The 22,589-nt window shown below is 41.0% G+C and overlaps 2 protein-coding genes across 3 annotated transcripts in view; one reads left to right on the top strand and one right to left on the bottom strand.

The window, feature by feature from the left end:
- shroom4 (shroom family member 4) overlaps window positions 1-6,998 on the bottom strand; it is a 102,644-nt gene extending 95,646 nt beyond the window's left edge. Inside the window, exons 1-2 of one of the 2 annotated variants that reach the window (XM_034676754.1) lie at window positions 6,404-6,998; window positions 700-959 (exon numbers count right to left, since the gene is read on the bottom strand). In XM_034676754.1, the coding sequence (XP_034532645.1) occupies window positions 700-822 (123 nt within the window). In that variant the 5' untranslated portion in view covers window positions 823-959; window positions 6,404-6,998. Of the gene's footprint in view, window positions 1-699; window positions 1,140-6,403 lie in introns of those variants that run through there. The other variant, XM_034676753.1, reaches the window with a different exon arrangement.
- bmp15 (bone morphogenetic protein 15) lies at window positions 6,437-10,591 on the top strand. Its single transcript, XM_034676755.1, has 2 exons — window positions 6,437-6,965; window positions 8,565-10,591. Exons 1-2 carry the CDS (start codon window positions 6,596-6,598, stop codon window positions 9,551-9,553), a joined length of 1,359 nt encoding a protein of 452 aa, XP_034532646.1. The 5' UTR covers window positions 6,437-6,595; the 3' UTR covers window positions 9,554-10,591.
- The last annotated feature ends 11,998 nt before the right edge of the window (window positions 10,592-22,589 follow it).

Genomic DNA, 22,589 nt, shown 5'->3' with positions numbered 1-22,589 from the left:
TTTTGTACCAGACTGTAAACATGTTTATTAATGCTGTAAAGATCGGCTTTTTTGAATAGGTGTGTATGTGGTTTCCAGTACTTCCGGAGCTAGCCTCAAGTGGACACTCAATGAACTGCAGTTTTTAGCACTTCCGCATTGGACTCATATTTTTAGTACGGAGGTTGCCGCTTGTCCCCGACGTACCAAATCACAACAAAAGTACAGCGTTCCACAAGGGTCAAAATAGCCTGACAGTCGGTAGAAATCGGGGAAAGTGTGAAAACGAAACCTTACATGCAATACAACATTTTCCATCAGCCACTGGCGATTGTGTGTTTTTGTTTTACAAGCCAAACTAATTATTTTACCATTGGCGCTTGGCGGGTGTTAATTTCACGCCCTGGTCACACTGGTTGAATTTTTGGCTAAAAAGTTACTGAATCGATTTCAAGTCACTGAATTGTTCGTTCTAAATAAACCAATATCGTACTTTAATCATATCGGCAACCACGAATCGTGATACGAATAAAATCGTTAAAAGAATCGTTACACCCCTAGTTCATTTATATCCAGCATGTGCAGAAGTGTTCAAGCAAAATACAATTTAGTGCATTTAAAACACCTTTAAAGTAAATTACATGCACTTTAAAGCAGCTGAAGGGGGTTTTAATAACTTTTCCCATTGTTATTAAAGTGCTGTGGTGACTGTCAGCTTACTTTAGTGATGATGAGTGGCTCCCCGTGCTCCAGACCTCCTTTCAGGGTGAACCCCCAAGGCGCGCCCCCGCTCAACTGGACCTGAATGTGGTGGAAAGACACGAGCTGCTCCACGGTCTCCATTCTGTCCCCTCCTGGAACCGGAACCTTAGTGTCTCTTCTTTTCTTGTCCCCCCTCCAGGTCTTTGTAAGTCTTTCTGTCGGGTGTCTTTTAGCCTTGAGTGACTCGGTAGCGGTCCCTGTGCTTCTCCATCACCGCACTAACAACAACAAGGAATGGATGGATGGATGGAGTGGAAGGACGGAGTGGGAGAGAGGGGGAGGGAAGAAAAGTTTTAGGTAGTCAATGTGGAACCCGGAACGACGGACTGAACTTCCGGTCAAGCTTCGTGACGCTCATGAAAAGTAGCCGTTAGCTTAATTAAAAGTCACACTCTCATCCCTGACGTGTTCATTGTAATGTTAAAACTATTTAATGTATATTTTACTAAATTAATCCACTTATTCTTCCAACTTAACACAAGTGTAATGCTTTTAATTTGATATTTACGCTACGCACTTCCGGTTAGCTTACAGCTAGCTTTCCTCAGCAAAAAAATTGGGGAAAACTTTGGAAGCCGGACCCTCCTACTATTCGAACAGCCGGATGTGATTGACACACATATCCACCAATAGCAGAGAAGCTTTGGCTGTGACTGTCCAATCAGAAGCAAGGAGTGGGAGGGGCCACCAGAAACACACCAGACAGCCTCAGAGCAGCCAAATAACAGAGAGTGGTTGGTTTCATGTGAAATTTGAAGCCCACCACTTTGCTACCAACTCCTGTGAAAACTATTACAAGTTCAATTAACTCTCTAATGTAAATATGCTTTATTTATTTCCCTTAAAACCTGGAATAATGTGAACCCCCCCCCCCCCCCCCCCTCCAACACTAACATCACTGACCTGACCTTTCTGAAATGGATAGCATCAGCAGAGACACCTGGAAAAACTCTCAAATATCATATGCACCAGTATCTTAATTTAAAGTTATATATGTTTTTTTTGGCTTTTTTGCCTTTATTTGAGAGGACAGCTGAAGAGAGAAATGTGGGGAGTGGAGAACGGAGGAAGACATGCAGGAAATGGTCAACCGGCTGGGAATTGAACCGGCGACCCCTTGCGACGAGGACTGTAGCCTCTGTATGTGGGGCGCTTCGACCGCTAGGCCACCAGTGCCCCACCAGTATCTTAATTTAAACCAGCTAGTAGTCCTTATTAATTATATTAGGAGTGGACCCCTCCTTTGTCTCCTGGATCACAGATTATCTCACAGAAAAGCCACAGTTTGTCAGATTGGAGAACTGTGTCTCTGGGACAATAATGAGCAGCACAGGGGCTCCATTCCTGTTCACACTGTACACAGCGGACTTCAAATACAACTCTGAGTCCTGCCACATCCAGAAATACTCAGATGATACTCCTATTGTGGCGTGTATCCAGAATGGACAGGAATCTGAATACAGGGATCTGACCGAGTGTCAGTGACTGGTGTCCCAAAAACTGCCTCCTACTGAACTCCTCAAAGACAAAGGATAGAAGATTTCCAAAGATCTAAACTCTGCCATCAGCTATTTATCATTCAAGGGATGGACATCGAGGTGGTGCCAACCTACAAATATCTAGGTGTACACCTGGACAACAAGTTGGACTGGTCCCTCTACACAGATGCACGCTACAGGAAGGGGCAGAGCTGGGTCTTTTTCTTAAGGAGGCTCAGATCCTTAGACATCTACAGTAAGATGCTGCAGATGTTTTTATCAGGCTGTGGTGGAGAGATGCACACAGAAGAAGCTAGAGGTCATTTTAAATTACACAGATCATCCACTTCACAACTTCTTCGTGGACCAGAGAAACAGCGGCAGTGGACTGCTCATCAAACTGCGCTGCAGGACTGAGAGATACAGAAAATCATTCACCCCTGCAGCCATTAGGCTTCATAACTCTCTAGCCAATGGGAGATGAGCTGACAGACACCTGAATTTCCCTTCCCTATTCTATTCAAATTTTTGCAGCTGAGTTCTTCTTTCTAGCTTGATTTAGCCTACAACTACAGCCCATACTACAAGAGGCCAATAAAAACTTTGATACCACGTCCCCACACATTTCTAAGCCCCCTCCAGTCGTACCAGTCTCCCCGTCTGACCACCATATAAAGAAACATTCAAACAAGCTCTCATGACTGTGTTAAACTCAAGGCCATGTTACTTGTTCTCTGTGTACGCTCAGCTCATGTAATGTTTTGTTTGAGATTATTTGGGAACAAGCAGTTAACTCTTATCTTTGTTTGAATATAATCGTCACTTTACTTTATCCTTAATGGAGCAGATCAGATCAGAACCGCTGCATTTAGCTGGAACTCTGTTGTTTGTCTTTGTTTAGCTAGCTCAAGAGGTTTGAAACTTGTGCTCTGATAGCGTGTTTAGAGTGATAGTGTTTACATAACGTGGCAAAATGCACTTATTTGCTTTTTCACAAAGTACAAGATGGCACCTGAGGCTGGTTTTTGCACGTTATTAGCCTAGCTTAGCATAAAAACTTGAAGAACACATAAGCTAGTTGGCTTATTTTATTTTGTAGGTCTTCTATTGTGCGCTCAGAAACACCACACGCATGTACCCGGTTCAAGATCTTAAGCCAAACTCTCCCTTTCTCCTTGTTTGTTATCTTTGACGGTTAACTCGCTGATAACAGCTGTTTGTTCATTCTATATTCTTGTAATAAAATGTTAATTTCTTCCGCTGCAATTAGTTTTTTCTTGATCTTCTCTCAGTCACACCGGTACTGCTCGCCATGTTTATTGTTGTTTATTCGTAGTAGGCATGCACAGTCTGAATTTGTTGGATCGGGGTTTTCCAGGAGGTTCCCTGGACATATGACGTTTTGCACCAGCCTCGCTGCCATGGAGCAATTAGTTAATTGGCCAATTATTTGCAGTGGTGCATGCAGCTAACGCTACGGCCAGTGGGTTGTTCACCTCGGCGTCTTGCTCACCATGTCCAGGCTCCAATCCACTGTAGCAACCTGCTCCCTATACATTATCCATTCCATAAAGAAGTGGGTTATATATTTAAAGTTGTGTGTTTTGTAATCAAACCTCTCCTATTAGAGCTGTATTATCCCCAGAAAGTAGAGTTTCCTCTGTTTAAAGTTGAAAACCTGCCTCTACATGGTAAAAGTTATCACGGTATCGGTCCCTCAGAAGTCTTTGCAGCTATTTGCCGCAGTCCCCCCATAATTTGAAGTTTTCCCACACTCTCTCTCTGCAGACTGAAATGATCAGGGCTGCAGATAATCACTGTTGTGGAATGCCACCACTCTGCAGTGCCACTTAGCCGAATGTGTGTGAACGAGCAGCTATCTTTGTGTGTGTCAAAAGAACAAGAATCAAAGAGGAGAGGGAGACGGATTCCAACATGCCCAGACGTCTCACCTCTCGTCCCCACCACGAGGAGTTTGTTTTGGTCAGATCAGACGGACCCCCTTTTTTAGTGTTTCACCTCAGAAACTCTGTAGAACTGTAATATTTGGTTTGGGGCGAGTTCTGCTTTTCAAGAGAGATCAAGTTTAAAAGACTCTCATCCAGCATATGTTTCTTTCATTTTAAGCAGATTTTACGGCCTGTCATGTGATCAGCTCCTCCCCACTGAGAACAATTCATTCACCAGAAGATCCTGAAGCTCTCAGGCTTCAAATTGTACAAGAACAAACAAACTATATATCACAAAGTGTAAGAGTAGAGTCTGCAAGTTTAGAAACGTCTGGGAGTCGTCTGAAAATATCACAAGATTTTCCTGCTTTTTAATAGTGTTGACCATGTGGTTGAATCAGAATTATCGTTGCATCATTGTCTATAATGTGTAAGGTCTGCAAAGCTGTCGCTGGGAAAGAGACTTTTTGAGTCCTTTATGCCGCCTTTCCATAAGTGATCCATTCGACCACTTGGCGGCGCCAGTGAGTCATTTTTAGCTCTTACATGCAGCCTGACAAAATATGGCTTCTGTTGTCTTCTTTGTCATGTTAATACAATTCTGTTTAAGTGTTTTTAAAATTGAAATTGCTGATCTTGAATGACACTTAAAAAGGCCAAAATTCATTTTCAATTCTCTAAGAAGTTGAATTTTACTTCAGTTTGTAATAATTGGATCATTTGATAATCCAAGCAGGCACACAGATATGAAACTGATGCTTAAATTTAACTTAAAATGTCTTAAATCAGCTCACTTTGATCAAGGTAGCTTGCTTTTCCATGCATAGCTGTTTTATTTCAATCTGTGAGTATTAATCCTTGGGAAGATGTTCTTTAATTGATTAATTAAAGGGTTCATTTGGGTTAAGGCAAGACCAGTTGTGATTCTGTGTCCAGCAGGACAGTAAGACTCTGCAAGTTACAGACTTCAGAGCTGTGAAGGGGGCTGATTATTTATAATAATCCTTCCAAGTTAAAAACAGATTCAACACTATTAAGTATGAGAAGTTATATAAGTAGAGAGAGCAGATTAAATATAACTGGCTGCACAAAATGAACATCGTCTGACCTGAATGAGTTGATGGAATTTAAATGCTTATAAAGTGTTTGCTGTGTTTTTGTTGATTTTTACAGTTTTTTCTTTGTTTTATTCCAACTCTTTAAAGCACTTTGAATTTCTCTTTGTATGAATGGTGCTTAATAAATAAACTTGCCTTGCCTATTTGTTTATTTATTTATTCACTCAAAACTTCAGTGTAGTTTAATGTCTCTTATTAAAATGTTTGTTTTCTTTCTTTAGTCTGTTGAGATTTTGCTTTGATTTAACCCACAGTGAGGAAAAGTCATCCTCAATAAAAGTAATGAACAAACAAATAAAAACAAAAGTAAAGTTTCTGTTAATATGTGAAAACAGGCTGCAAAACTAAAGAGGAAGTGTATCATTTAAATCTTATTTTATGCGTAAAAAGTTTCATCTCAGGGCGCTGGTGGCCTATAGCGGTCTAAGCGCCCCACATACAGAGGTATACAGTCCTCCTCGCAGGGGTCGCCGGTTCGATTCCCGGCCGGTCAACCATTTCCTGCATGTCTTCCCCCGCTCTCTACTCCCCACATTTCCTGTTTCTCTTCAGCTGTCCTATGAAAAAAAGGCCAAAAATATAACTTTAAAAAAAAAAAAAAAAGTTTCATCTTTGGGCTTTTTATTAAGAAAGTAGCAGAAAATTAACGCTTTTGTTCAATCGACGGATTCAAAGTATAGTAAAATATTATTAGAATATATATCTATATGTATATTTAATTCTTCTTCTTCTTCTCTTGATTTATGGCAGATTGCAACCAAATTAAAAAGGTGCATACCGCCACCTACTGCACAGGAGTTGTAATTCAAGTAACATTCTACATCATGCAAACATGAAAACAAATTACCAAACAATAAACAAAAATTGTATTAACTAAGTAATAAAAAATAGTAAATACAATAAAAATAAATAACAAAAAATTACAATACATAAAAAATAAAAATAAAATAACCAATCAAAATAAATAAATTAAATAAATAATTAAATTATATGACAGATTTCTCTAATTAAAATAAATTATATATTAATGAGATAAACACGTTAGGTTAGACTTAAAATAATGTATGAAAAATGTGGAAGATTAATAAAACGTGGAAATTTTGCAACTGACACTTACGCACGCACAGATCACGTGGCTCCTCACGCTCCTCGGGGTTAATTGGGGTCAGTCAGGTGAGTCGCTCGTGTTCACCAAAATGGCCAGCGATCAGGTAAGCCTGTAAATCCCGCCCTGGGCCGCGCGCAGGATGGTGTCCGTCTGTAGCCTCTTTGGTGGAGCTCTCTAGCGCCAGAGGTTTTTACACGAACCATGAGGGCGACCCGCAGCAAACAGAGCCTCCTGCGGGTCTGCGTGCTCACCTCTTTTATTTACCTGCTGTGTTCCACCTGCGCCGGACACGGAGTCATGCCCGGGAACAAGATGTCCTCCCGGCCCACGCTGAGGCGCAGCCGCCGGGGTCAGCAGAGCGCGAGGCTTAAAGGCGCGCAGCAGCAGCAGCATCACCGGCCCTTAACGGAAGAGCAGAAAGCAGACCAGAACCTGCAGTTCATGCTGAGTCTGTACCGGAGCGCTGCAGAACCGGACGGCAGGCCGAAGCAGCACCGGAAGTTCGGCTCCAACACAGTGCGTCTGCTGAGGCCAACAGCGTCCACAGTGCACTACCTGCCTGCTTCAAGAGGTGAGACCCAGTCTGGTTCTAAAGCAGGTATCTACACCTGCCAGGTACTGAGACTTAAAGATAGACTGAGTGACTAATGTGGTGGAGAGTTATATGACTATTTGTTTGATGCACAAATATGAAATGTATTATTTTAGTCTTATTACACAGAAACAAAAAAAGCTTAAACATGTTCGTATTTAAATTGTGATTTTTAGAATATTTTATTTTTAATAAATTGACTAATTTTGATTTATTACAAAGCACCAACCTCCAGTTTTGAGAAATGAAGCTAATGTGAAAGTTCGAAAAACTGCAGTACCCTGAGTGTCCACTTGAGGCTAGCTGCAAAGCCACATACACACCCATTCAAAAAAGCCGATCTCTACAGCAAAAGTAATAAACATGTTTACACCATTTGGCAACCTCTGGTATCAAAATATGAAGCATATGTGGAAGTGGGCAGCTGTGGCTCAGTGGGTAGAGTCGGTCGTCTATGAATTGGTAGGTTGGCGGTTCAATCCCAGCTCTGGCAGTCACTTGCCGAAGTGAACCCCACTGAGCCCCAAATTGCTCCTGCTGTTGTTCAGTGGTATGTGAATGTGTATGAATGATATTAGCCAATACTGATGGTCTCTCACTACATAGCAGCCTCTACCATCAGTGAGTGAATGGGTGTGAATGTGACAAGTAATGTAAAAGCACTTTGAGTGGTCAGAAAGACTAGAAAAGCGCTATTTAAGCACAAGTCCATTTACTGTTGTAAACTGCAGTTCATCGAGCGTGCACTAGAGGCTGGCTGCAGAAACACCGGAAACCACATACACATCCATTCAAAAAATATGATCTTTGCAGCAGAAATGCGACAATTCAGAAAATATTAACATTAGGAGTTTTGCCAATCTAAGGGCATGGCTGACTTGACTAACAGATGGGAACTGTGTAGCTGTTAGCTAGGAGGCTCAAAGCCCGCCTCTTTACCTCACAGTAGCTCGACAGCAGTTTGGTTGAGTTCAACATTTCCAATATGGCACCCGCTGACGATTGGCTTCAAAACAGCGCTTCAGGGACAGATGGGCGACGTCACGGATACTACCTCCATTTATTACAGTCTATGGTTTACACCTTGGTACGAAAAAAAACAATGTAGTCTATCAGTACAAACTGTTAGCAAGGAGGCTAAAGGCCCGCCTCTTTGTCTAATGTTAGGTTGACCGAAAGTTAAGTTGAGTCAGCTTTTCAAATGTCATGATTGCCATTGATGGGCTTCAAAACTGTGCGTCAGAAACCAAGGGGTGACCTCACTGAAACTACTTCGATGTTTTATACGACCATGCTAAACCAATGGAAGATAAGAATTTTAAAATGACACCCCTGATCTGTTTTTGTACTTTGTTCAAATACTGAAAGTTTAAATTTGGACTTAACGCCTGACATTCAAATTAAATCATTTTTATTCATCTTACTATTTTGATTTTATCGCAACAGTTACGTCAATTTTTAAAATGTGAAATCAAATCTTTCACCACATATTTTGGAATGCAAAAGAAAAAAAATGTGCTCGTCTTTTTTTAGAGGAAAAATCTAATCGTATGTATTTTTTTCTGCGTCTCTTCTCAGATCATCACTACAGCTTCACGGTGCAGTACAACCTCGACACGCTTCCCTCGGAGCAGCTGATCCGAGCCTCATTCATCCACCTCCGCTCTCCATTTTCCACCTCCTCATCCTCCACAACCTCCAGCACCCAGGTCCCCTCACCTCCACGCTGCAGGGCTCAGATCACCTCGCTGGGCAGGGAGAACTTAGCCACCCTGGAGCCCCACGAGCAGTGGACAGAGACGGACATAACCGCACACGTCCAGCAGGGGAAGAACCAGGACACCGGGGGACATTTAACCCTCACAGCCCTGTACTGGTGCACAGAGCCTGGGCACGCTGATGAGGACAGCGGCCTCTCCACTTGGTGGACTCACGGGAGAAAAAGATGGAGAGGTGAGCCTCATGTTGAGGTCCCATCTCTGCTTTTATACCTGGAGAAGGAGCGGGAGGTGGGGGATTGGATTGGAGACTTGTTAGGGGGTGAGGGGGAAAACGTCATGAGGCAAGCACCGCGGCATCCTCCATACCGGCGTGGACGTCGACGTCGCTCCAAAGAGTCTTCAGAACCAAAAGACCCTTCACTTGATGCTCTGAAAAACGCCCCACCTTCCTCCTCTTTGTCGTTCTCCACCTCTTCCTCCGCCTCCATCCTCTCCGAAATCCCCAACTACAAACACAAAACCAGCACGCCTAAAAACCGCTGCAAGCTCCACTCGTTCCGCCTCTCCTTCGACGAGCTGGGCTGGGGCCACTACTTCATCGCGCCGCCGGTGTACAACCCCCGCTTCTGCAAGGGGAACTGCCCGAGGGTGCTCCACTACGGCTACCACTCCCCGCACCACGCCATCATCCAGACCGTCATCAACGACCTGGGCGTGGGCGAAGTCCCGCCGCCGTCCTGCGTGCCGTACAAGTACATGCCCATGAGCGTGCTGGTGATGGACAAGAAGAAGGTGGAGTACAGGGAGATGGAGGACATGGTGGCTGAGTCGTGCACGTGCCGTTAAAGACTCTTGACTTGAGGAAAGAGACGTAAGGGGGGCAGATTTGACGGGTGTCTGATCTACGGCTTAGAGGAAAACCACAATGAGCTGGAGACTGAAGGAGGACGCTTCTTGTGGTTTCAGATCTTCACTGTGTGTCTGTGAAAGCACTTTAAAACCAGGACTTCGAGGAACTATGGGTTCTGCAGACGGAGAGATGTTTGTTCTGTGAGCTGTTGAAAGCACTGTACAGATTGTTACATGTTCTTGTTGCTAATGTTTTGACGTATGTACCTTTTACGGCTAATATCAGAGCTAACGTAATATTTAAGCCAAAGCTAACTTAACGAATATCTAAATCAGGTTAAATTCACTTTGTGAGTAACTTGGGGAAAAGAACTGAACATCACGGGTCACTTTAAGGATTCAAGATTCACCTCAACGAAAGAAACAGAAAAATAAACGACCAATTTAAACCTCAATCAGTGGAATTAAGACATTAGAAATCTTAATTCTGACATGGGAAGCATACCCATTCAATCAAGGTTTCTGTCCTCTGTCTGTCTGTGTATTCATTATTTTTTCTATCGCTAATTATTTTAAAAACCTGAATTTACCAAAGTAGCTAAAAGACCAAAAACTGAAAAAAAGACCCAGTTGTCGATTAAAAAAAGAACACTTCTGCATGATGTATCTGCACTTTTTGACGCCTCAGTATGAAATGACAGCCGTTTTAATGGATAAGAAGGGTTGACCAATTTTGACTCGACTTCAGAGGCCCTGTCTTGTCTGTTTTGTTTTGTTTTTTTGATGTTTCCAGTATAAAACTTTAGCATTTTGTGTGTATTTATAATGAGGTCCTAAAGTCTATGGGGAAAAAAAGCTGCTTCTGGCTTGTTTTTGAAAAAAAACTACAAAAAAATGGAAAAAAGAAGTATTATAGGATGTGGAAAAGCACTGAATGTTAAAGAAAGTGTTGGAAGTGTAATCGTGGGAAAGAATGCAATTTTTGTTACAAGTGAAAATCAATAATAAAATAAATGCATGTTTTCTAAAGCCTAATTTGTTTTTGTTGTTAAATGTTAAGTGAAATCTGTTGTTCCACCAAAGCGAAAAAGGACGAAAATAAGCTCCAGGTGAGTTTTTTTTAAATGTGACTTTCTCTTAAAAATGCTACTTTACTTTTTCTCAGAAGTGAAAATTGCTTCCAGAATCAGTCAAAGTTTAAATATTAAGTTCTTAACATATCACATGACCTAATAAAAAATGTATTCTTAATACATGGTAATTCCTAAGAGGCCACAACATGCAACACAAATGTTATTTATACTGAAAAAGCTGAATTTAATTTGCTGTGAGAGTAGAAGATTATCCAATTTGTACCATGAACATGAATTCATTGACTAAATTTAAATGACTTGATTTTTAATGCCTCCTTTTTTAAAATACAAGCAGTCATGGGTAATGAGTTAGGGTTTCATTTATGAGTGAATCTTCAACTCAAGCACTGTAGTGAGCTGTATTATTGCACGAGTCCTACAGATGGCGCCCTTGGCAAACACTTGGTGCATTATATTTCTGAAGCAGACAAAATCCTGAAACAGGCTTCAGAAACTGGTTCTAAATGAAGTTTGTACAGAAAATGTAATTTTTTTTCAAATGACAATCATTGTGCAAAGGGATTGAAGATTTTTAAAGACTGTTTGGCATGTGGCTTCCAAATTTGGAGTTTCATAAAACTTGTTTTTTTTTCTCGTCTCCTTGACCTCGTTATCAGGGGAACCCTCTGAGGAGGTCATCTGGGATTTACATGAAAGAGTAAGGTCAAACTAAACACAAATAGGCAGTTATCATACAACATAGATAGGCTTTTGGCCTCATCTGACATGGAACCATGGGAATTTCCTTTTTTTCTTTCAGAATATATAAAACTACCACCTTGTACCCCTTTATACTCCTGTATACCACCTTTTACCCCCTTATAACACCTTCTACCACATTCTACCTCCTAATAACACCTTATACCACCTTATAACACCTTATACCACCATATAACACATTAGACCACCTTATAACCCGTTATACCCCCTTATACCCCCTTATAACACCTTATAACCCTTTATAACACCTTATACCACCTTATGACCCTTTATAAAACCTTATAACACCTTATACCACCTTATAACACCTTATACCATCTTATACCATCTTATAACCCTTTATAACACCATATACCACCTTATAACCCTTTACAAGACCTTATAACACCTTATACCACCTTATACCATCTTATAACCCTTTATAACACCTTATATCAACTTATAACCCTTTATAAGACCTTATACCACCTTATACCATCTTATAACCCTTTATAACACCTTACACCACCTTATAACCCTTTATAAGACCTTATAACACCTTATCACACCTTATAACACCTTATACCATCTTATATCCCCTTATAACACCTTATAACACCTCATAACCCCTTATAACACCTTATAAGACCATATAAGACCTTATAACACATTATAACCCTTTATAACATCTTATACCACCTTATAACCCTTTATAAGACCTTATAAGACCTTATAACACATTATACCCCCTTATAACACCTTATATCATCTTATAACATCTTATAACACCTTATAACCCCTTACAACACCTTATAACACCTTATACCACCTTATACCACCTTACACCATCTTATAACCCTTTATATCACCTTATAACCTTTTATATCCTTATAACCCTTTATAACACCTTATACCAACTTATAACCCTTTATAACACCGTATAACACCTTATAACACCTTATAACACCTTTTACCACCTTATACCCCCTTATAACCCCTTATACTACCTTATACCCCCTTATAACCCCTTATCACACCTTATACCACCTTATACCCCCTTATAACACCTTATACCACCTTATACCCCCTTATAACACCTTATCACACCTTATAACACCTGTAACCACCTTATACCACCTCATAACCATGATTTTTGGCCATGAGAGTTAGTCATCTCCATCTCTTGTTCACTGTTTATTTTAGCTTTAGTTGTTTTCAAAACGTGAAAGCTTAGTTGTAGACTACACCTATTTGCAGGATATGTTGATGTAGAACAATAACTCATAATAGTTTTTGTCTGTTTAGTAAAGATGTCTGTAACTTGTTCATAACATATCCTACAGAGTGACGCAATACTCATATCAGAAGCTCAAATGTCACAGGAGAGGCTCTGCAAGCGAGGGGACTCCCTGCCTGTTGTTGGCCTTCCAAATATTCACACCTCTGTAAATGTGACATGTGTAGATATCTTGCATTGTACAGTCACACTACAAACAAAAGTAGTTATTTGTGCTCTATTTTATTCTGTAGTTGTCAAATTTGTGAATGTTAAAGCAGCGACAGAGCCAGCATGTTATGAAAATGCACTTTGCTCTGTTTCAGACAGCAGCCGTATGTGGGTCAAAGAGAGTCCATCATTCAACTTTGTTTACAGACAGACGTGAACACACACTACCCAGCATGCATGTGTATGAACACACACACACACACACACACACACACACACACACTCACAGGTAATTTTAGTATACTCAAAAACGTGCATATTAATCACACACTACTCCCTATTTGGCGGTGAATAAGCTAAATTGAGGTGGGTTTTTTTGCTTGTTCAATCAAATCTTGCAACATTTTAAAGTTTCCATCAACAGTTTATATATATCTTATTATATTTAGCATGTTTCTCTTCATGTGCAATGGTTTCAGTGCAACTTTAAGTGTGTCATCTCTGTTTTGCACCACATTCCCAGACCAGATACCAGCTAACTGTCTCTCCTCTGTCACAGTAACCCCAGTATCCACGATCTATACGGCCTCTTTCAAGTTCTCCTTCAATGTAAATAACATCACAAATGCAAAGACAACAGCTTTAATGTTTGGATTCCCTGAGGCCCAGTTTGACCGTGACCGTGTTTTTAAGGCTGCTGATCAATGCCGGGGTGAGTCAGACAAGTTTGTTTTTCCTCTTGTGCAAAGATTTTTGGTTTGGTAAACTCCATTTCCCATCAAGAGTTAAAAAAAAAAAGGTATTTCAGTTTTGTGACATAATGGAGAAACATCATTACTTCTGTTTTAGGGCAGTAACAGGGGCGTGGTGGAAGTTGGCCCATGTTTAAATCTGATAACCTCCTCTTAACCCTGTAAAGTCTGAACCATATATAGTTGCCAGAAAATTCAAATTCTTTGAAAATGGAGTGTTTATTGGACCTTCTGACAAAAAAAAAATAATTAGATAGCAATTTTCATATATGAGTTTTAATTTGTATCATGTGATACATCAGGCATTTTAGTGCACATTTTTTGCACAAATTTTCTTCTTTATTTAAGCATACAAAAACATTTAAAAACAATATTTTAGCCTATTAAAGTTTGAGTTTCCTTCAAATTTTCCCCAAAGTAATTTTAAACCTAGAAATTATTTTTTTCCATATTGCATGACAACGTCATACATATTTTGTTGCAAAAGAAACCTGATTTATTGTATATTTCTTCTCTGAATTGTTCATTTTTTTGTGGAAATAAATGAGCAAAAGATAATTATTTACTAGGGAGCCACATTCAACCTGTCATCAATCATCATGATACAGCAGGTTGCATATATAAAAATATATAAAATATCTCAATTTCTATCCTAAAAATACCTCATTATGTCATTTAGATAATAAATAGACTGTATGTTGCTTTATGGAATGCATGGAATTTAATAAAATGATGATTGACAGATCTGAAAATAAATGTCCTGATCTACCTGCTGCATCAATTTTGATACACACATTTTCAACACAATTTGACTATAAATTAAGTAATGAAATATTAATTAGTTTTACATTGCATCAATCCAGTTTCTATTCCTCTTGAAATTTCAGGAACAATTTGAAAGTTTTTTTCATCCAAACTTTTTCAAAATTGGTAAAAATATCCCTGAAAAACCTGGAGTGGGTCTCTGATCCACGGCTGACATTTTGGATGTCTCAAGTGACGTCCTTCTGGTGCATGAATTACCCACACCTGGTGGATTATCCCTGCACTGCATGTATCTGATTGTATACATCAGGTTTTTACTGAAAAAATATATCACACTGATGATGTAGAGGTTTCAAAAACTGATGTATCAAATATGATACACTTGGCTATTTAACTTGTAAGAGGTGGGACTTGTGTTAGAGTATTTTGGCTCTGCTGGTACACAGTGGCGGAGCCAGACAGTTTTGACCTGGGTGGCCAAACTGGGGCACTGACTGTTGAAGGGGTTGCCAGGCGTGGAAAACATTAGGGGCTTACCCCAAACTTAGTAGGGTTAACTCCAATAATCACATCTACTTTAACTTCTTTTCATAGAATAATTTAACAAATGTTACAAATTTGTAGATTTCTAATGTTAAGATTAAAAATGTAACTCGACAGAGTGTCAACATTTAAATGTGCTGAACTCTTTAAGGACTCAAAATAAAGATGATTGTCCAAAATCAAAGCATCAACAAAAATAATATTGAAATGCAAAGAAACTACTGTCTCTGCAGCTTGTTGAAACACAACAACACAATAACTGATTTCAATATAAGTAATGCCTCTGACATGGCAAATGGCCAATCCTGTTTAAGAATTTCAGGGTGGCCACTGGGGTGACCAATCAGTTTTCAGAGGTGTCCATGGCTACCCCTGGTCACCCCCTGGCTCCGCCACTGCTGGTACATGCCGCTATAGCTTACATTGGCTTTGGTTGGTACCTCACATTATTTGAGTCTTTAAAGAAGAAGTCCTTAAAAGATTTACACCTAATCCTGCAAACTGAAGCTCATCAAAGGTTAGGATTTGCTGCTTCTCTTACATCACATTTTCAATAACTAGTTGGAGACATGTGATGTATAAAGGGCTCTTATCTCTCTCTCTTTCACATCCTTTCCCAGCTTTATGAATTCCAGGAATAGTTTCAAAAAGAACATTCTTTATACCAAAAACAAAAATATGTTTGCATAACAGTCCAGCTGACCGATTCCCTCATTTCCAAATCTGGTAAAAAAAAACTGACATTATTTTTCCTTCCTCCTAGACCTGATCAGATCTTGTGTCTGTCTTACTCGATTAGTTACAGGTCACTTCTTTCTCTGTGTGACACATCTGTGACATTTACAGGAATCAGTCCTGCTTCAGTGTCTTTCTGTGTGTGTTCTTTCAGAACATCAAAGCATGTGTCAGAGAAGATTAGGATAAGACACAAAAGAACCCACTCAAGGAAATCGCCAGGGAGGTCCTGTAAAACGGATTTCCAGTCACTCTATAAACAACAGTTACGGTAACTGAGGATCCTAGGGGGAATTAGAAATAGGCTGCATGACTTTGATGATGCTCTCCTTAGACAGCTGTAATATAAAAACCCTTCACCTTATTGTACAAGGTGAATTATGGGGGCTTTCCCAGTTTCCACCCTGGACAATCATGATGACCTCAGCCTAACAGTAACATAATGCCGTTTATATTTAAAAAAATGACATGGTTAAATATTGTCTCACTTTTCAGACTTTAGCTGCCTGTCTGCATGATGTACAAATGAACCTGTTATCATTATAGCATTGGTTGACAATCTGCCAGATCACACAAGCATTGAACAGTCAACAGAACCACTGAGTCCCCTGTAAATGCAACAGCTATAAATAAAAGTGTGTTAAAAGGAAGAGAGATATGGACGAACAATGTGTTCTAGAGAAGCAGAGCAGATCAGGAGTGGAGTTATCTGGTACAACGTCCTCCATCAGCATCTGTTGGTATTCCTTAAATACACTGAATTGAACTTAAGTCCGATGTAACTCAGTGGCGTTAGGGCCTGATTTATACTCCTGGGTAGAGCTGTAGTCGGGCCTTAAAAGTTAGACCCGAGCCCGACAGAATTCTGCCCAAACCCGTCTGAACCCGAATGACCTGGATTTTTTTAAAGCCCGAACCCGTTTACAACCCGACTGCCCCGACATTATTCATTTCTGATCTGGCTAATTTTGCGAGTTTTGGGTAGGATGGTCTGTTGATCTTCCACCACCCAAAAACGTCAGTTTCATCTTCCATGACAGTCATTTTTAATGTAGCGATGTACCTCATTGTCTTCCCAGTCAGCTCGCTGTACATTTTCCCACTCCTCAAAAGTCGCTCCTTTTGCCGGAGGATGAGAGTGCTCGCCTCTGGAGAGCTCTGGGTCTCGAGCATAGACTGTATAAAATATGGACGTAGTATCCGTGACGTCACCCATCTGTTCCTAAGAGCTGTTTTGAAGCAAATCGACGGCAGCAGCCATATTGGTAATGCAGAACTCAACTAGGCAGAGTGTGACGTAGTGTGAGTCTCTTAGCCAATGGCTGTGTGTTCCCGACCGGGAGTCACGTCAGTCATGTCCTTATTTGGGCAAAACTCATAATCTTAATATCTTCTTAACCGTCACGTTAGAAAAAAATTCACCCCCCGTACAGTGTGTGCCGATAGAGAGATTAGCTTTGTAGGGCCAAGCCGTTTTTTGAACCAGGCTGTAAACATGTTTATTAATGCTGCAAAGATCGTCTTTTTCCCATTCATATCTATGTGGTTTCCAGTGTTTCTGCAGCCAGCCTCAAGAGGATTTTCGATGTATTGCAGTTTATATCACTTCCGCATTGGCTTCATCGTTTGAGACTGGAGTTTGCCGCTTGGTCTCGAGTCTCCACATCTCGTTGTGCACCTGCAGCACCGTGCATAGCTTGTAGAAGAGTGCGGGCATGAGCATGTGCATGTACGGCCTCCCTGTCTGAGTGTGACACATTCTCAGCTGGTTACATTTTGGCCAGAGGAATGATGCGGTCTTATAGAGGTCCTGTATTATCACTTTACGTGCGAGCCAATGCTCGTGCCGTTGACGCACGACTGCTTGCTGAGGGGAGTCCAGATTCACCTGACCGCTCATTAACCGCGCAAGCCCGAGCCCGAGCCGTGCCCGGGTCGGGTTCGGGTTCGGACAAATATCTTCAGCTCTACTCCTGGGTCGAATCTATACGCCATTCGTTAGTGTGGATTGTATCTATACATAGGTATATGCATTCAGCCGACTTGGTTTCCTGTACTCAAACAAGCAGAGAATGTAGCGCCACCAAGTGGGAAACTGGGGATATGACCAACTAGTGATATGGATTCTCCAGAATGTAAGCCACTATGGCGCACAGCCAACGCAGAAGTATAAACCAGGATGGATTTCATTCATAGACTGTATCATTAATGGATGTAGTATCCGTGACGTCACTCATCTGTTTCTGAAGCGCTGTTTTGAAGCCAATCGTCGGCGGCAGCCATATTGGAAATTCTGACCTCAACCTAACTTCTGTCGAGCTAGTGTGAGGTAAAGAGGCGGGCTTTGAGCCTCCTCGCTAACAGCTACAATGTTCCCGCCTGTCAATCAAGTCAGCTGTGTGAAAACTCGTAATCTCAATATCTTCAAAATTGCTGTGTGATGAAAAAATTTGTCCCCCATACAGTGTGTGCCGATCGAGAAATGAGCTATCCAGACTACACTTGTTTTTTGTACCAGGCTGTAAACATGTTTATTTCTGCTGTAAAGATCGGCTTCTTTGAATGGGTGTTTATGTGGTTTCTGGTACTTCTGGAGCCAGCCTCAAGTGGACACCCAAGGAACTGCAGTTTTTAACACCCCTGCATGTTGTGTAAACTTAAAGTGGGAGCTTCCCACAAACACACCTGGATGTGCACACAAACACATCACAATCTCACCCATTACACCTCTTTACAACCTCTGATGTCAGCTTATCAGTGCTTCGACTTGGTCCCACCTTGGTCCACCTCTAAAGGAGTCTCAGGGGCATGAAGTGCTGTTCTAAATGATGTCAGATTACTTTTCAGGAGAGAGAGATAAGAGGTAAACTTTGCCATGAACTGTCACCACATCCGCTATCAGAGAATTACTGGCTTCAATTCAAGGCCTGTCCACATTCACAGGGCTTTCTGGGCGACTCATTTCGTTGAACAGCAGCCCACCCAGTCCACATGAAGACTGAAAGCAGGTCAGATGAGGGCATGTCTGCGACCTCTCTTCGATCCGTTTGTCCCAGGGAATTATTCCAGTCTTTTTTCAGAACAAATCAAAGTTTAAAGTGCAGACATACATGGTCAGATAGGGTTTTTTTTTTCTTTTCATGGCCTGAGGATTGTGAACTGACTGTGCTAGAACAAACACTGGAACCTCTGGCCTCAAATCTTCTTGAGTCTGGCCCAATCTAGAAAAAACTGTGCCAACAAAACCTTCCAAAAAATGGAGAAGCGTGAAAAAGATTTGATCTTTTCTTACAGTACAGAGATCAAACATGTGGAAAAATCACCTAGCCATTCACTACATTGATATTTGGATAACCTGCAAGTTTGACATTTAAGGTTTATGAGATGTATTTTGAAAATTAGTGAGTTTAAAACCCAGAAAATACAATACAATGGATCTATACTTTCAAAGAACTCAAAACATGAGATACAATGGAGCAGCTGAACAAATTAAGTTGGTATTTTAGGTCAAATTTTGAGCCTCTAACATGCATCTGTAGTCAGTTTCAATCAATCTTTATTTATACGGCGCCAAATCACAACAAACATTATCCTCAGATTCTTTCCAAACAGAGCAGGTCTAGACCGTACTCTATGTTCTATTATTAACAAGGACCCAACATCAAGACCGGATCAGATCCAGTCCCATCTTACAGACAGGACTCAGTCTGATCTCATCTTAATCCACCATGAGCAGAGCACTTTGCAGCATTTAGCAAGTTACAGTGGCAAGGACAAACTTCCTTTAACAGGCAGAAACCTCCAGCAGGACCAGACTCATGTTAGATACACATCTGCTGAGACCGAGTTGGAGAGAGGGATAGAGGGAGATGAAGAGAGAGAGAGAGAGACTTAATATTAATAAAACAGACGAATCATGAGGAATAATCTTCTTAAAGTTGCGACAATTACAAAAATGAGGTGTGGAGACCAAAATTGGTTTCTGTACCAGGCTGTAAACATGTACAAGTCTCCTGTCTGTATTTTAATACTGGCTCTAATGGGGTTAATTCAAGTTTTGGAGCCAGCCTCAAGTGGTCACTAGAGGAACTGCTGTTTTTTTAAAAGTTTTTTTTTCCTTCTTAGTTTTAGTGTTGTGTTTAGTGTAGTGTACTCGCATGAATTTAGCAACACTGGAGAATACACTTGGTTATCAGAGTTGGAGTTCTGTTAATTTTATGATAGGATCAGATCCAGTCCTATCTTACAGACAGGACTCAGTCTGATCTCATCTTAATCCACCATGAGCAGAGCACTTTGCAGCATTTAGCAAGTCACAGTGGCAAGGACAAACTTCCTTTAACAGGCAGAAACCTCCAGCAGGACCAGACTCATGGTAGACACACATCTGCTCAGACAATGTTTCCAAAGATCAGAGGATTGTTCTGAGTTTTCAAACTGTATTAGGTTTTATTTACAACAATAAGAGCATTAAGTTACGTGATCGGGTGGATTTGCACCTCATGATACTTTTGAGCCAAAAGTGTTTTCGTTCGTCTTGAAAAAGACGGATTTTCTTAAAAGTCACTTCCTGTTGGAGCGCTGGTTTGGCTCTGTAGTCAAAGTGCGCCCCATGTATGGAGGCTCTAGTCCTCTGTGCACTGGTCACTGGTTCTACTTCCTACTGCATGTCTTCCCCCACTCTCTACTCCCCACATTTCCTGCCTCTCTTCAATAAAGGGGAAAAATCCCAAAGAAACAACTAAACAAAGTATATTTTGTCATCTCTAACTTATATTTAAATGCTCTCTTTAAATTTTCAAACCAGTTGCATAAATCCTGTCCTCTTTCAGCATCAGCATTCCCTGTAGGCTTCATGAGCTGCCTCGGTTGTTCATCTCTGCAGCTGCTCGGCCTGTCAGGCATTATCTGGTGAGTCACGCTCAGAGAGCATATATCATGCAGATGTTCTAGGTTCATGTCATACAGGGTTCCTGTCAGTCTCGTGCTCCTCTGGAGGCCTGTCCGTGATGAATAACCTTACAGGAATCAGTGACAGAATTTTCCATTACCTCCATCCGTGATCCTTTGTTTTGAGATTGAATGGACGATTCATCAAACTGGCTGAAAGCATTACCGCTGCTGTGGTTTTAACATGTGGACTCATCACTAAAAAGATGCTTGACAGAGATTTGAAGTAATGCAGAACGAAGAGTGGAGTTTTGAAGACACATGTCTTGTTAACACGTTTGCCCTCTCACCTTTGTATTACTGACCCAGTTGACAAGGCAAGGCCACGTGCACACAGGCTCCTGTTTTTATAACCCAGTCCAGGTGCACTCAACACAATGAGTCTGACCCAGTAGGTGTCGTTTTATCTTGACAAAAGTCAAATGTTTGAAAAATACACAGTTTGGTAAGGAACAGTTGTAGTGAGGGAGAAGCTGTGACCTCCTGAATTTGGCCTCAGAGCCATTCCTTGGGACAGGACTTGGTCAGTGGAGTTACTTCATTAACAAGTCCTTAAAAGTTAGCTCAGGACACTCTATTACGTTTGTATTCCACATAGTAAGAAAAAGCCTGTTAGCCTAGCTTGCTAAAGTTAAAACTGATTCTCACTGGATTCAAGTTTGGTGAATTTTAATAAACACCTGAGTGATTGGCAGCTCCAGGCATGGGTTTGGATTGTTAAAAAGAATGGGGGGTGTAGCTGGCCATGTCTAAGAGTGTTGATGGAAAGATTTGCTAATTTTGCTAAAACTACAAGCTAGCATCATTCATTCATTTCAAGAGGTAGGGTGGTTCACAACCCCAGAAAACTTTACATTTCACTGTTTTAGTCACATAGCTTGAGCTAAATGTTAGATTTTACCAATGGTTTATACCAGGGGTTCCCAGACTTTTTAGCCAACGACCCCCAAAATAAGAGAGCCAGAGACTGCAGACCACCTCACCCCCATTGTACTGGGGTTGTTCGATGTTGCTCGGAGTAGCATGCAAGAACTAGTAAAACCTACGTATTTCTTTTTCATTCAATACACGCAATGGAAGCATAAAATCCTCAGGGGTCATATGGCAACAAAGTAAAGAAGATTTTTTTATTATTTACATAGTTTTATCTCAAATTAAGCAACCTTTTTTGTATGTTTACAACAATGGATAAAACTTACAATTTTAGATAATTCTAAATTTAGATTATGTTTTGGAAGCTATATCGCAACCACCCCCCATCAGTGTCTTGTGTTTGGGAACCTCTGGTTTATACCAGGGCTGCACGGTGGTGCAGTGGGTAGGCTGTTACCTCGCAGCTAGAAGGTTCCTGGTTCGAATCCCCGGCTTTCTCCCACAGTCCAAAGACATGCCCACCAGGTTGATTGATCACTCTAAAGTGTGAGGTGTGAGTGTGTGCGTGAATGGTTGTCTGTCTCTCTGTGTTAGCCCTGTGATAGTTTGGCGACCTGTCCAGTGTGTACCCTGCCTTCCGCCCGTAGCCAGCTGGGGTCAAGATAATGGATGGATGGTTTATACCATATAAGAGTCCATTTTAGGCCCCAGATCTACCTTAGTAAAAGCACTTAGATCCACACTTCCTGGTTTTTAGCTTTGTTTTTTTAGCTCTGCTAGCTAAACAAAACCAGTTGTTAGCTGGACACATATTATGAGCCAGTGATGTGGCCACACATTTTTAAATTTGGGGCTAAAATCAAGCATGTCTGGTGCCTGATTTCACATTTTTGGATACACAACTCTATGAGTTAAAGAAATGCTTTAAAAATATGAAGCTATACTGTGTGATTTCCTCCACATTTCAATCTACAGGAATATCCTCTAGGCCAGGGGTTCCCAAAGTGTGGATTAGGACCCCCTGGGGGGTCACGAGACACCAATGGGGGGTCGCAAGATGTTTTCCAGATGTTTTTAATTTTTTTAAAGTAATCTAAATTTGCTTATTTGACCCATTATCACAAAAATAGTAGTTA

Source organism: Notolabrus celidotus, chromosome 23 (assembly GCF_009762535.1).
Source record: "Notolabrus celidotus isolate fNotCel1 chromosome 23, fNotCel1.pri, whole genome shotgun sequence".
Classification (NCBI taxonomy): domain Eukaryota; kingdom Metazoa; phylum Chordata; class Actinopteri; order Labriformes; family Labridae; genus Notolabrus; species Notolabrus celidotus.
Note: the sequence above shows the minus strand (reverse complement) of the source record. Positions and strands in the feature narration are given on the sequence as shown.

Bases quoted from the DNA above. Each gene is read 5' to 3' on its own strand.
- bmp15 (XM_034676755.1), top strand. From the start codon at position 6,596: ATGAGGGCGACCCGCAGCAAACAGAGCCTCCTGCGGGTCTGCGTGCTC. The intron at 6,966-8,564 runs GTGAGACCCAGT...GTCTCTTCTCAG, and splicing joins CTACCTGCCTGCTTCAAGAG to ATCATCACTACAGCTTCACG.